Source organism: Haliaeetus leucocephalus, unplaced genomic scaffold (genome assembly GCF_000737465.1).
Source record: "Haliaeetus leucocephalus isolate CR32 unplaced genomic scaffold, Haliaeetus_leucocephalus-4.0 Scaffold228, whole genome shotgun sequence".
NCBI lineage: Eukaryota > Metazoa > Chordata > Aves > Accipitriformes > Accipitridae > Haliaeetus > Haliaeetus leucocephalus.
In genome coordinates, this window is record NW_010972664.1 from 11,358,844 (window position 1) to 11,371,258 (window position 12,415).

Consider the following 12,415-nt stretch of genomic DNA (forward strand, 5'->3'; position numbering starts at 1 on the left):
AACGTTTAAAACAATGGTATGGAGGATGTCATGGTATCTTAGTTTATGGTAAGCTTTTTACACACATATTTTGTAAGTCATTTTTTATGTTACTAGTAATCAAATCAGTGAAACACCACATAAAAGCCCAAGTTTATCTTTCTTGGAGATGAAGTAAAACTTCAGAAACACAGCACTGTAGCTGCCATAAGCAGAAGGAATATACAAAAAGCAGAGTCAGTCTTTGCCAAGCAGAACTTTAATCAAACACTCTGTTCTATGATAAATAGGAGCTTGGATGCACAAAGCATATTCTTCCTGAATATTTCTGCATAGTTTACCAGACACAGTCTTTACTGGGAAGCAAATCCCACTACCTTTAGTGTCTCATTTGAAATAAGCTTTTATAATTTTAAACTATGTTTTACAAAAGACATATTTTGGATACATTTAACATTTATAGTGGCAGTACTAGTGAGAGTCAACAGTATGTCCTTTTTCAGATAAGCACAGTTAAGTGTTTATATTGTATGAGGAAGAACATTTTCTCCATCAGCTGCATGTACATTTGAGAGGCCAAAACCAGACTACACATCTTTGGGAGGAACCCACAGTCCCGATACTGCTTCCCCTTATTGCCAGGTGTGAACTGTTCATCAATACGACAGTTCCTACAAACCTTGTGGAGTAAAAGTGTGGTCTACCCACCCTCAAAGCCAGAATAATAAGAGTTTAAAAGCAACTAAGTGCATTTGCATGTATTTACTTTTTCAGCCTCAGAAAGAGCACAAACTAGATATCATTATTTATTTGTTGGCTTTAACCAGTCTACTGAGCACACAACTTCAATGATGGAAAAGGCAAATCTGTTTTATTGAGACTGCAATTAAATTTCACTCATTGTTTGCAGCAGACTTCACCTTCATAAAGCGTGTGGGATTTAGTTATCATAATTGTAAGCCACATATTTAAATGAAGCAATTAATAGTTTGTGTGTGGTATTTAGGAGACAGCTTTTTTTTGCATGACAAGATACTCCTTGCAGAAAACATAATTATGTGAGCAAAGACAAGGAGGAAACAAAGTATCTGCTTGTGTAAGAAAAAAAAAAATTGACTTTCGTTATATGTGCACTTCGACAGCCGAGACAGTTAAAATCCAGTACAGCATTATATAGCTGGACTAAACTGGGGTGTCATTTGGTACCATTAACTTAACATAAAATGTTATGCCCTACCATAAAATAAATGCCTAGAAGTTCCATGTAGTATTCCTCTGAAAGAGGATTTTATTTCTTTTAAACGTTTTGAATAAACAGTAACTGGGGCCTCAGAACCAGGCCCTATAGCTTTTTACAGAAAATACAATTCTATTCCAAACAGCGAGTCTGAAAAACTGTCACACTCAGTTCATGATGTTATGCATTAAAACCCCACAGTTTCAATCCAAAAAGTTAAAACAGTTTCCCAAAACTGTAGCTCCTAATCTCTCTAGAAACATCACATAAAGCTCTATTATCTCTTGGTTACACAAGTGAAATCATTGGTGAAAAAAAACCTGAACAGGTTAATTAATTACCCTTGCAGAAAATAAATAGTTTCCACATACTTTATGCCAATAATGCATCAGAAAAACTACATGATATCATAATTTACATACAGGACATTCTATTTTTATTCCAAATCTGTTCTAACATCCTGAATATCAGTACCATGCTGTTGCCCATAAATATCATGTATTCTTTGAAATTTAAGAACAACTTAACAAAGGAAAAAAAAAACCAACAAACATTTGCATGGACAAGGTGTATGACAGAATTGGGCTGACCTGTATTACTCTATTAATGCTGTATTTATTAATTTCTAAGAGATTACAAAAGGTATGGCAAGTAAAAACAAGCAGGAGGGAAAAGAATGGCTCAACATAAATCATCTACCAGCAATCAGGTACGACTTGTCAGGAATGATACCCAGACTGCTAACTGTGAAGGGTTTATTTCCTAGCAGCTGCCACTTAACAGCAGTGGGTTTTTTGATGAGCACAACCAAGACAATTTCTGAAGCAGAAATTCAAATGGACTGCACCAGTTTAAAATGAAAGCTCTCTTTTCAAAAGAGGAGGGGAGAGGGGCTGCTTAGAGATCTCAGACTGAAAAGCAGCATCTTCCAAAGGTGTTTGGAGAAGAGATGAAGAGTAACAGTCCAGCACGGGCTGCTCTGACCTCAGGTAAGTTTAACATGTACAGAGTAGTAGTTTTCAACCTTTTTCAATTTGCAGACCTAAAAAGGGCAATGGATTAAAGCCTCCTGACAAGAGATTTGCTTTTCTTAGTTACCTTTCATAAACCCCGAGGAACAGGCTTCTGACTCCCCAAGGGGCTGCAAGACCGCACATTAAAAACACTGGTGTCAGAAGGTTGTTTTTTAAAAACCGTTTGCTCTAAATGGTCTGGCTCCTATTGTCAAGCAGTTGGCTTTTTGGTTTAAGAAAGCTGTCTGGTGCATATGAACTCCTGATCACACACTTCAGAGGGAAGGAACACATGTGCAGGATCAGCCTCGTAAGACTGGTTGTCTCATGAAGCTGTCGTATGACAACCAGTTGCTCTGTAAGGACTGGATATACTCGGTGGGAATAGCAGCCACGAGCTCAGTCTATGCAAGACTGAGTACTGGAAGGTGACAATTTTCCTGAATAAACAGGCCAATTTCAGTGATGATCAAAACACTGCAAAAAGACAAATACAGAAAGAAAACTTCTCAGCTGCTCAACTAAAATGAACTAAATGCACACAGGTGGAAAAATTCTCTCCCTCTGGAGCAACTAAAACCAGAGAGATGGCCCTACCGCCGTGACGTGCAACGCAGCCGCGGTGTTACACCCCGCACCCCGCGGTGTTACACCCCGCGGTACTTGCGCAGAGCCCCCCAGGCAAGGGCTTCCACGCGGGGGGACTGGAGGGGGAGCCGCGACGGGGCTGCCGCAGCCCTTGGGAAACAAAGATACGGCCAACGGCAGCAAGAGCAGCCACGTAGGTCTCAAATGAAGCACAGGTTAATCATGCAGATAAATAACCTGGCCTGTGCAAAACAGGCTGCAGTTCTGGGATTCTTTCAGGCGTAGGCTCTTTGTGAGGTAAATAGCTCTTCCAAGCCTTACTAAAAGGCAGTATCTGTTTTCTGTTCTTCAAAAACATTGGAAGCAAGAGAGCCTAAATAATTCCTGCATCCCTTCAGTGCTGAGGATGTACAAATAAAAACAATCTAATGTATGCGCCGGTTCTCTTTTACTTCTCAAGACCAGGATCTGGACTTGATCCTGTCCCCGTTGAAATAACAGAAAAAACCCAAAGTGAAGGTCTATAGGCTACAGCTCTATAAGGTGAGACTGAACTGAAATGTTTAGGAAGCTTTCTTTTTCCCTTTTTATCAGTAGTACTACGTATGTTCAGATTTTTACCAAGTTCTTTGAAAGGTTCAAGTGCTCACCAAAAAACCCCACCCAAAATCAGATGACATTAATTTGGGAGAAATCTTTTCCGAATACAACCCCAACTTCCCAACCCCCATTCTTTAGCTGCAGATCAGGCGTGGACTATGAACACCACCTTGTCCCATTGGTAAGCTCCAGGAGAAAACTTTCTAAAGATTAACTGAATACCTGTAGAGCCTTTTTAACCGCGGCTTTGAAGTGGATATTGACACCGCGTCTTCCCTGGTACGTATGAAATATAAGCCTGATTTCTAGATATGAGCAGCATCAGTAAATGCTAAGTTAAATCATTATTTCTGACATTTTTGCAAAGTTTGTCAACTTCAGTAGCAGTACATTCTATCAAAAAGTCTCTCTGTCCAATCTAAAAATGGCTAATACCGCTCTTCACAATCTTCACAACATTTTACGGTCTTTTCAATTCTACCAGTAAGATTTACTAAAAAAACCCCATTATGTTATGAAGATTTTTTTTTTTCCCTAAATACAGATCCATATATGATGTAGAATGGCTGGAAATACAAGAAAATGTCAATATAAAGCAGAACCTATTTAATGGCAGATTTTCTTTGATTTGTAGTTATTTACATAAAATTTATGAAGAATTCAGTTATTCATGGAAAGTGGGAACTTCCATGGTGTAAACCAGTCACTAAAAGGATTGCCCATCTCTTTTCCAAATAATTTTTATGTAAAAGGTGCTTGTGCCACAGGGAAGCACCAAAACATGGATGCTGGCAAATAAATGTATGAACACTGACAGGATAACAGAACTGAGTAAGCAGTAAACTGTACTCAAGGAAAGAAAAAAATAGTACTACAGCTTGTCTGCATTACTTTCTGTATTTGTTCTGATGTGTTTGGGGATGAACTTGGTAGACAACACAACAATTTCACTTTATATTTTCATAATGTTCTCCTTCCCCAAAATTGAACAGTTTCAACACTTGGTGTCATTGAGGCAGACAGGGAGTGAACAAGGGTGTCTCTGAATACTTTACATAGACAAGATGCAATAATTTCATTACAAACGTCCCCTTCAATCTTTCTTCCCACCTTTTCATAGTATTTGACCTCGTAGTCCAAGATGATCCCATTCGGATGTTCGGGTTCTTGCCAAGACAGAGACACGCTGTTCCTGGATGTCCTGTCTTTCCTTATGACTGTGATGGGGGACGGAGCTGTAAGGGGCATGGGGGGAGGAGGGAAGAGAGAAAAGTAAACTGAGTTTATCTCTGTTCCAATCCTTGGCAAAGAGTATTGTTTCCATTTAAAAGACTCACGAGCATAGGTCTGGACTTGTATCAACATTCAGCAGCTGGATTATAGTCCTAGTACACATGCCTTAAAGCATCCTGGCCTCAAGGAAAATGAGCTGAGATTTTCTGTTAGACTGGCAGACCAGTGGCAAGACAGCAGATGGTTTCGATCTGCTACTACAGTGTAAGCAATGAAATACATTTGCTATACTAAAATAGAGAACAAAATAACAGTACTACCTATTTGTTATAATGCTGAAGTATTATCATTACCAGACTCTGAAGAACTCCGATAACATTTTCATATGCACGTGTAAAATGACGCTGGGATAGATTACGTACGAGGAGGTCCTGGTATCCACGACTAGTAATAACCATCAGCACACTGCAGAATACAGCCTCTTTTGTAACATTATTTGGTAAGCTCTCCAGATACAAATTGCTCCCATATACTCTTCTCCTTTACCACATTTCTTTGAAAATGAAGTTTGAAGAAAAAAAACTAAACTGCAAAATAACCTCATTTCTGATCTGTATTAATCAGCTAGGCATGACAATTGATTGCATGCCACAGACTCACCCATCACCCAAAACTTGGAAGTACTATTAACGTACAGAAAAAAATCATAATTACCCAAGATTCTTGTACATCAGTTCAGCTTTAGACCACCCAGCTCTACACGTTGTTCCAAGACCAGGGCTAGGTTTCCTGGACTCACTGAAAGCTATGCCATTTTTTAAATTATTTTTTCTGTTTCTTTAGGGTTGGCTTCCCACTCCAAATCCTTCTCTTCCATGGCTTTGGCCAAAATTCATCAGATGACAGCTTACAGATCACACATTAAAGATTGTAACTGTCATTTTTAAAAAAATCTTTTACCAATAAACAGCCTTTTCTCTTAACATGTAAAAAAATGTGTTTATAAGTTCAACATTGTGCTATCCTAATAAAAAGGCTCTAGCTGATCTAAACAATTTAATTTCAGCTGAATCCTGTGAAGCTTTTACTGTCCATATAAAACTAGTTGCACTTTACAGGCATTACACATTTGCATGCATTAGCCAGTGCCCTTTCTGTTTGGGTTTTCATTCCTGCAAGAGAAATTTCAAAAGCCAGAATAAAAGAAGGTTTAATTGAAATAAATTTTGGAAAATTTGTTCTGTGTTTGATTTTGCTAAACTTCCATCAAAACATACCTTCTAGTCTTGAGTCATAATCTAAATGTTGGCATCCTCCTTTAATTGAGTAGAGCATCTAGAAAGCTACGTACACCCACACAAGCACATACATATATACACACTTCCACATCCATTCTGGGCTGAAACACATCCTCCGAGCAGCATTTTCACATGTCACATGGTTCACAATAGCTTTCTGAGAAGATTAAAAAATTGCAAAAATCCTCCCCCCCCCTTCCCCCCTCAGCAGGAAGAATTTATCCTGAATTTAAATTACCGAAATCAGATTTTGGAGGTTGGGGGTTTCTTTATTGTTGTTTGTGTTTGGGTTTATGGGGAAGTTTGTTTGTTTGTTGGGTTTTTTTTAAGTAGAATGGGAAACAGTCTCTTTCTGTTTTACTCAGACTCACCAGATCCAGGCTTGCTGAAGAACATTAGGGCAAGGTATACAGGACTGGTTTGTAATGAACATCCTTCAGTAATTCCACTTGAATTCCACCCAGGCACAAACCAGTGCTGGAGCCAAAATACAAAGTGGTTAGCTGGCTGGACTGCTCTACCGTAGCCAGCTCTACGTTAACTCATATACCCATGCTTGCTGCTTTTATGCTCTTGTAAGTCATTTTTATGTCTTCTTTTTAAGTCAAGCTATTAATCTTTTTTTGTATGTGAATAGATTGCCAAGCCCAGTACCCCAGCTGGTAACGCTTCCCATTAAGGTAACATTAATACAGATTTTATGAATAATTAATATATGATTAACAGAAATGGCTTTTCCCCTAATAAATTATGGTAATTTGTGCTATAACACATTCTCAGGGCAGGCTGAAATAATCTTATATGCTCCAATACAGATGTGCTTTAAAAAAAAGCTTTCTTCTAACACAGTATTAATTATTTTGAGCTCATTTACACACATCTCTGCAGATGCTAGCAGTAACTTATCTCACAGCAGTTCATTAGAAAAGTGTCTGCTCTGCAGTTATCAATAACATTATAAAACATTCATATACCTTTTCTAATCCCTAGGGTTCCCAAAGCTGCTCAGAAATTGCACATACAGAGTGTCTGGAAGAGACAGCATCCCACCTCACGGGTAAACGGAGGGGAGGTGGATAATCATGGGGAACACAAAGTTTCGGGCACCTTTAATCCCACGCACAGAACACATCTGAGTTCTGCAACACAGTGCTGCATGCCAGGCCGCTCCAACAGCTACTGAACCTCTCAGCTATGGAAATTACGTATTCCAAATCTGTTTAAATCACCATCTTATCCTAACTACGTGGATTACAAAAGTTACCTAGTTTTAAGGCATTAATCTTCAGCGCATAAAGGAACAGTGCCTTCAGACATTTCAGCGGTCAACTATTTATTTCTAGAGGATAAACCGCACTATTTATGCTCAGAGGGGAAGATACGGATTTGTAACAATTTTAATTTTTAACACAGGATGTTAAAAATAAAGACTCAAAATCTAGGTATAGATTTCACAATGTTCCCACTATCTCTGTGTGTTCACAACGGACTTTACAGGCAACAGCTGACTGTGATCTGGCTCTATGTTTCTATTGACCAAACAGAGCCCCGGAGAGGACGGCCCTCACAAGACCCTCTTCCAGCAGCTCCTCTCCCGGCACGACGTCAGGCTTACAGCTCTTCGAAGCACAGGTCAGACCGAACTGTGCTGCTCCTGGGACGATTCCAGCACCGGGACCCTCCTTCTGCAAAAAGTGGAGCGGAGGGGAGCAAGGCTAAACCTTGAAGCGAGCATCCCCGACAGCCAGCCTTGCAGAGCCCTTGCAGAGAGACAGAGGTGGCCGGCTCTTCTGCTGCGCCTGCTGCCCTGCACAACTGACGTCTCTCCCTCTATTTACTAAATTCTTTCTTTGCCCACGTCCAGAACCGACTCCTCTACTAACACACGGGATCGACTGATGAACACGCGCCACGCTTCGGTTTGACCAGGGTGAGATACGATGGTTTGACTGAGATGAGATACAAGGAAAAAACTACCAGCACAGCACGTGGCATAACCTTTCCTTTCTGGTCTGCAAGATGCTGGACTGTTAAAGTTTTAAATCTTAATGCAATCTTTTTTTTTTTTTTCCTGCTATACCTGTTAGGTGGGTTTGAAAAGTGTTAGAAGTCCTTGAGCCCTAATGTAAGAAAACATCTTGTTCCAACAACTTCTAAGTTTACGCTTAAATCTACTGCAATCAATGAATTTAAGATACAGTAAGAGTTAAGGTAACCTGCAAGTCTGTATTGTCCTGCACAAGGACAGTCATATGGCAACAGAGGTGCCTATGGCCCCAGCTCAGGGCCGGGGTGCAATTGGGAGGAATAACTTGACATTTGGACCATGGAATGAATATCTTTTTGTATGCATCCCTAGACTACAATGTAATAAATCAAAACTTCTGAACTGTGTTCTGAATAGTGTCTAAGCAGAAGTCAGCCTTTATTTCCATTTTGTAACTCAACTAATCCTTCCTTCTCACCAGAGCAGCTCAGTTACTGTATTTTACTACTTACTTTGAAGAGTATGAAAATCCAGAAAAGGGAGAAACCACTGTTAAAGGACGTTAACATTATACACCATTAAACAACGAAGACATCACCATAAGCAGCAATGCACATAGTCTTTAGTCTTCTGTATGAGGAAGAGAGAACCAAGAGCTTCCTGTTTCCTGAAAACCATTAAAGAACTATAATAGGATGAGACTAAATTAAAAATCAGGCTACAAAAAGGAAGAGAAGTACTTCATATTTAGAATAGCCGTTTTTTCATTGCAGTTCCAGGATTTTCCTTTCTTAAAAGACAGTTAGATTGTGCAACAACAGAATGCTAGAACAGCTATTTTAAATGTCTGCAGCTCCCACTGACAAAAAAAAATTTGCACCATGGGTTAGCAAATAATGACACATTGTGAAGCTTTTTAGGATAAATGGAAGTTTTTAAAATTATATTAAGGCATCAATAGCAACACAAAATTAGGTTAAACTAATTTATTATTTAGAAAACATACATTTCAAGGTAGAACTTGAGGAGAGTGCTTTTTTAGACTAAAAAGTTGAATACACACCATTTCAGCCATTTTTTGATAAATCCTGTGGCTTGTATACATCTATGTATTTACTTTTTATTGGTGTTTTGATTAACGTATTAGTACTCTTAACTTCTTCACTGAATAAGAGTTGGGTTTTTTTATAATTAACTTTAGACTTGTGTGGCCATGCATTAAGAGGTTTAGTCTCAATGGTCACATGCAATGCATATAGAGGCATTTTTATGCATCAGATGGTTACTATTTGTCTGGTACTACAATCTAACTGGTTTATGACTAGTTTAAGCAGTTAATATGAACATTCAAAACTCCCTAGAGTTACAAGGGGAAATGTACTTTGAGCGCTCAATGTTGTTAGGTAGCATTTGTGACAACTGGGAATGTGGATGTTGAAAAGGTAACAAACACAATGATCCAGGGAGCTTAAACTCACAAGTGTAAAAACCTCCTCAGTCATGACTATTAAAGGTGTAAGCAAATAACATGAAGGATCTAGCAGAGACGACAATAAAACTCTGCTCAAATTGATTTCCCAGAGAAACTGACCCCAACAGATCATTTGTTTTCCTCCAGTTTAATAGCAGCTGTATATAAATCTCCTTATTGACTTTTTCCTTATTCCTTGATTATTATTTTCATATGTGACTGGCTTACAGATGTATATATATACACTGGAAGAAAATTCCCTGTCCTGTGACAGGGAGAACTCAGTATTAGCTTTGAGAAGCCATGTGTGTACAACTGCTGAAACATTTAGAGTCCTGTTGTTTCTTGCTTAGGTCTCTAGATCACAAATTAAATTTTAGGAAAGGATTTCATTCCAAAATGACCATGGCCTGCTCGCTTCCAGCTTTTGCTTACAACCAGCTATCAGCATCAGAAAGTAAAATATTCCAAGCTGTGCTGAAAGATGGTGCTCAAGAACATATCTGAGCCAGCAGAACTGACTGTATTACCCAAATTGCAACCTCCTCCACACTGCTGAATAAATGGAAGGTTTGTTCCTTTTTCTTTCTTCAGAAAACTGATGATTTTATTATCTAATCATAATACTCTCATCTGATATAATGTATAAATTTTCTTTAATGTCTGTGATGCCCCTAGGAGGTAATGTGGAACAAGAGCAGTAAATAAAGATCATAATCTGAAAATTAAATCTGCAGCCTCTGAGAGTAGGATCCACTGGGACCCAAAGCTGTAAGTCTTAGAGGACCAGTGTCCAAACCACAAAGCTCTCGTACAAGTCAAAGTGGAAATACCAATGTTGGAGTGAACAAACTGATCTCTCGCTTAGAGGCAGTTTGTCTAGAAAACTGGAGTCACATCCACAGAGTCAGGATACAGGCGAGAACTTACCCCGGTGCAAGCATCAGCTGCCCACGCACAGCTCGGTCTGGCACTGCTCATAACACTGTACGTACACATTTCACCCACGGAACAACCACCCAACTTCTGGGGTTTTGTGAATCAGCCTTCCTACCTCCAGGTTTATTCAACCCTTCCACTACCAACCAGCATTCAATTTGTGACAGAGTCCTAACTACTGACTCGCAAATCAGTGTAATGACATCACATCTCCATGACACGATCACGTTAACATGCTCTCTTGTCCTGGTTTCAGCTGGGATAGAGTTAATTGTCTTCCTAGTAGCTGGTACAGTGCTATGTTTTGAGTTCACTATGTGAAGAATGTTGATAACACTGATGTTTTCAGTTGTTGCTCAGTAGTGTTTAGACCATAGTCAAGGATTTTTCAGCTTCTCATGCCCAGCCAGCGAGAAAGCTGGAGGGGCACAAGAAGTTGGCACAGGACACAGCCAGGGCACCTGACCCAAAGTGGCCAACGGTGTATTCCAGACCATGGGACGTCACATCTCGTATATAAACTGGGAAGTGGGGCGGGGAATCGCCGCTCGGGGACTGGCTGGGTGTCGGTCGGCGGGTGGTGAGCAATTGCCCTGCGCATCATTTGTACGTTCCAATCCTTTTATTACTACTGTTGTCATTTTATTAGTGTTATCGTTATCATTATTAATTTCTTCTTTTCTGTTCTATTAAACCGTTCTTATCTCAACCCTCGAGTTTTACTTCTTCTCCCAATTTTCTCCCCCATCCCACTGGATGGGGGGGGGAGTGAGTGAGCGGCTGCGTGGTGCTTAGTTGCTGGCTGGGGTTAAACCACGACACTCTGTAAGAACTGCTACGCTTGCCCTTGGATCCTTTACATCTCCAACATCTAGTCTGTGGATTAAACATCCAAGGGGTTTATTATAGAAGCCTGCTCACAGAAAGCAAGAGTTGCACTATTTTAAGCCTTCTCTGACTGCATTACTATTTACTTTCCCTGTTAAGCGCAGTGAAAGGCGCTGCCTCCCTCCAGGCGGTTGTGCTGAAGCAAGGCTGATCCCACAGGCACATTCCAAGAAGCCTCAGTCAGCGCTGGGTTCCCCAGGTGCCTCCCAGGAGGGAGGAGGAGGAGGAGGAGGAAGCAGTTACACTTTAACAACTCTTTGGAAACCCGCTAAACCCTACATGCTCCTCTTCCAGATACAATTACCCACCTCTTCACTGCGCCTGCAGACACAGGCCTTTGCCCTTTAATCTCCAGGACACGTAGTTAAACTAGCACAGTACTTGTGTTTGTGCTCCTGCACCTCTTCCTTGAGCTGAAGCAGGCTCAATATATTTTTATGACTTGGGCTGTAAAATGTCATCTGATTCTGTAAAATCGTTAGGTGACTGTCAGCCAGAATGCAACGCACCTTCCCTGTCCTTTCATGTCACCAGGGAGCCTAGCCACCTAGCCTGGATCCTAGCAGGATGCAATCACAAAGAAGTGGGCGAAAAGGTTCCCAGTTTCTGGGAGAGGGCTATCAAGATCTGGGCATTTGCACACATCAAAACGTGGAAGGAAAGAAGTAGGACAAAACTTTAAGGACAAATAGAAGCAGGCTAAGTCTGGATGAAAGCGAGCTGTCTGTGGGAGCTGTGTATGTTTCTCCCAGAAAAAGGACAAAACATTTTAAAGACTGACTTGTTCATGGTTATTTTAATAGATGATTGCCTGCATTACGGCAGAAGTACCCAAATGCATCCGGAAGCTGGCGGACTCCAGCCTGCGGTCACAGACTCCGGAGCGGCTGTGGGCATTGCACAGGTGCCGTGAAGAAAAGGCGGCAGGGAACTGGAAAGGGGAAAACAAGAAGCTTCAGCAGGAATTGTGCTAAAAGGCAGCTGCTTGATTTCGCTCTCAAATGGGGAGAAAGGCAACCCTCTGGGCAGCAGCTGTCACTGGACAAGTGATTAGCAGAGCTCATTTCTCACTCTTACAAATAAATGCTAAATTAAAAGCAAACTTCATTAAGTGTTGCACATTCATGTTCTCATTTCTCCCTCTTTTTATTAAAAAAGATAGCAAATGCCTTCCACAGAGCA

General features: G+C 40.4%; 1 protein-coding gene across 1 annotated transcript in view; it reads right to left on the minus strand.

Moving 5' to 3' along the window:
• The window catches only part of EPHA3 (EPH receptor A3), a 214,504-nt gene that overhangs the window by 53,876 nt on the left and 148,213 nt on the right, over window positions 1-12,415 (minus strand). Inside the window, exon 6 of the mRNA XM_010567654.1 lies at window positions 4,528-4,652. Within this exon, the coding sequence (XP_010565956.1) occupies window positions 4,528-4,652 (125 nt within the window). The remainder of the gene's footprint in view (window positions 1-4,527; window positions 4,653-12,415) is intronic.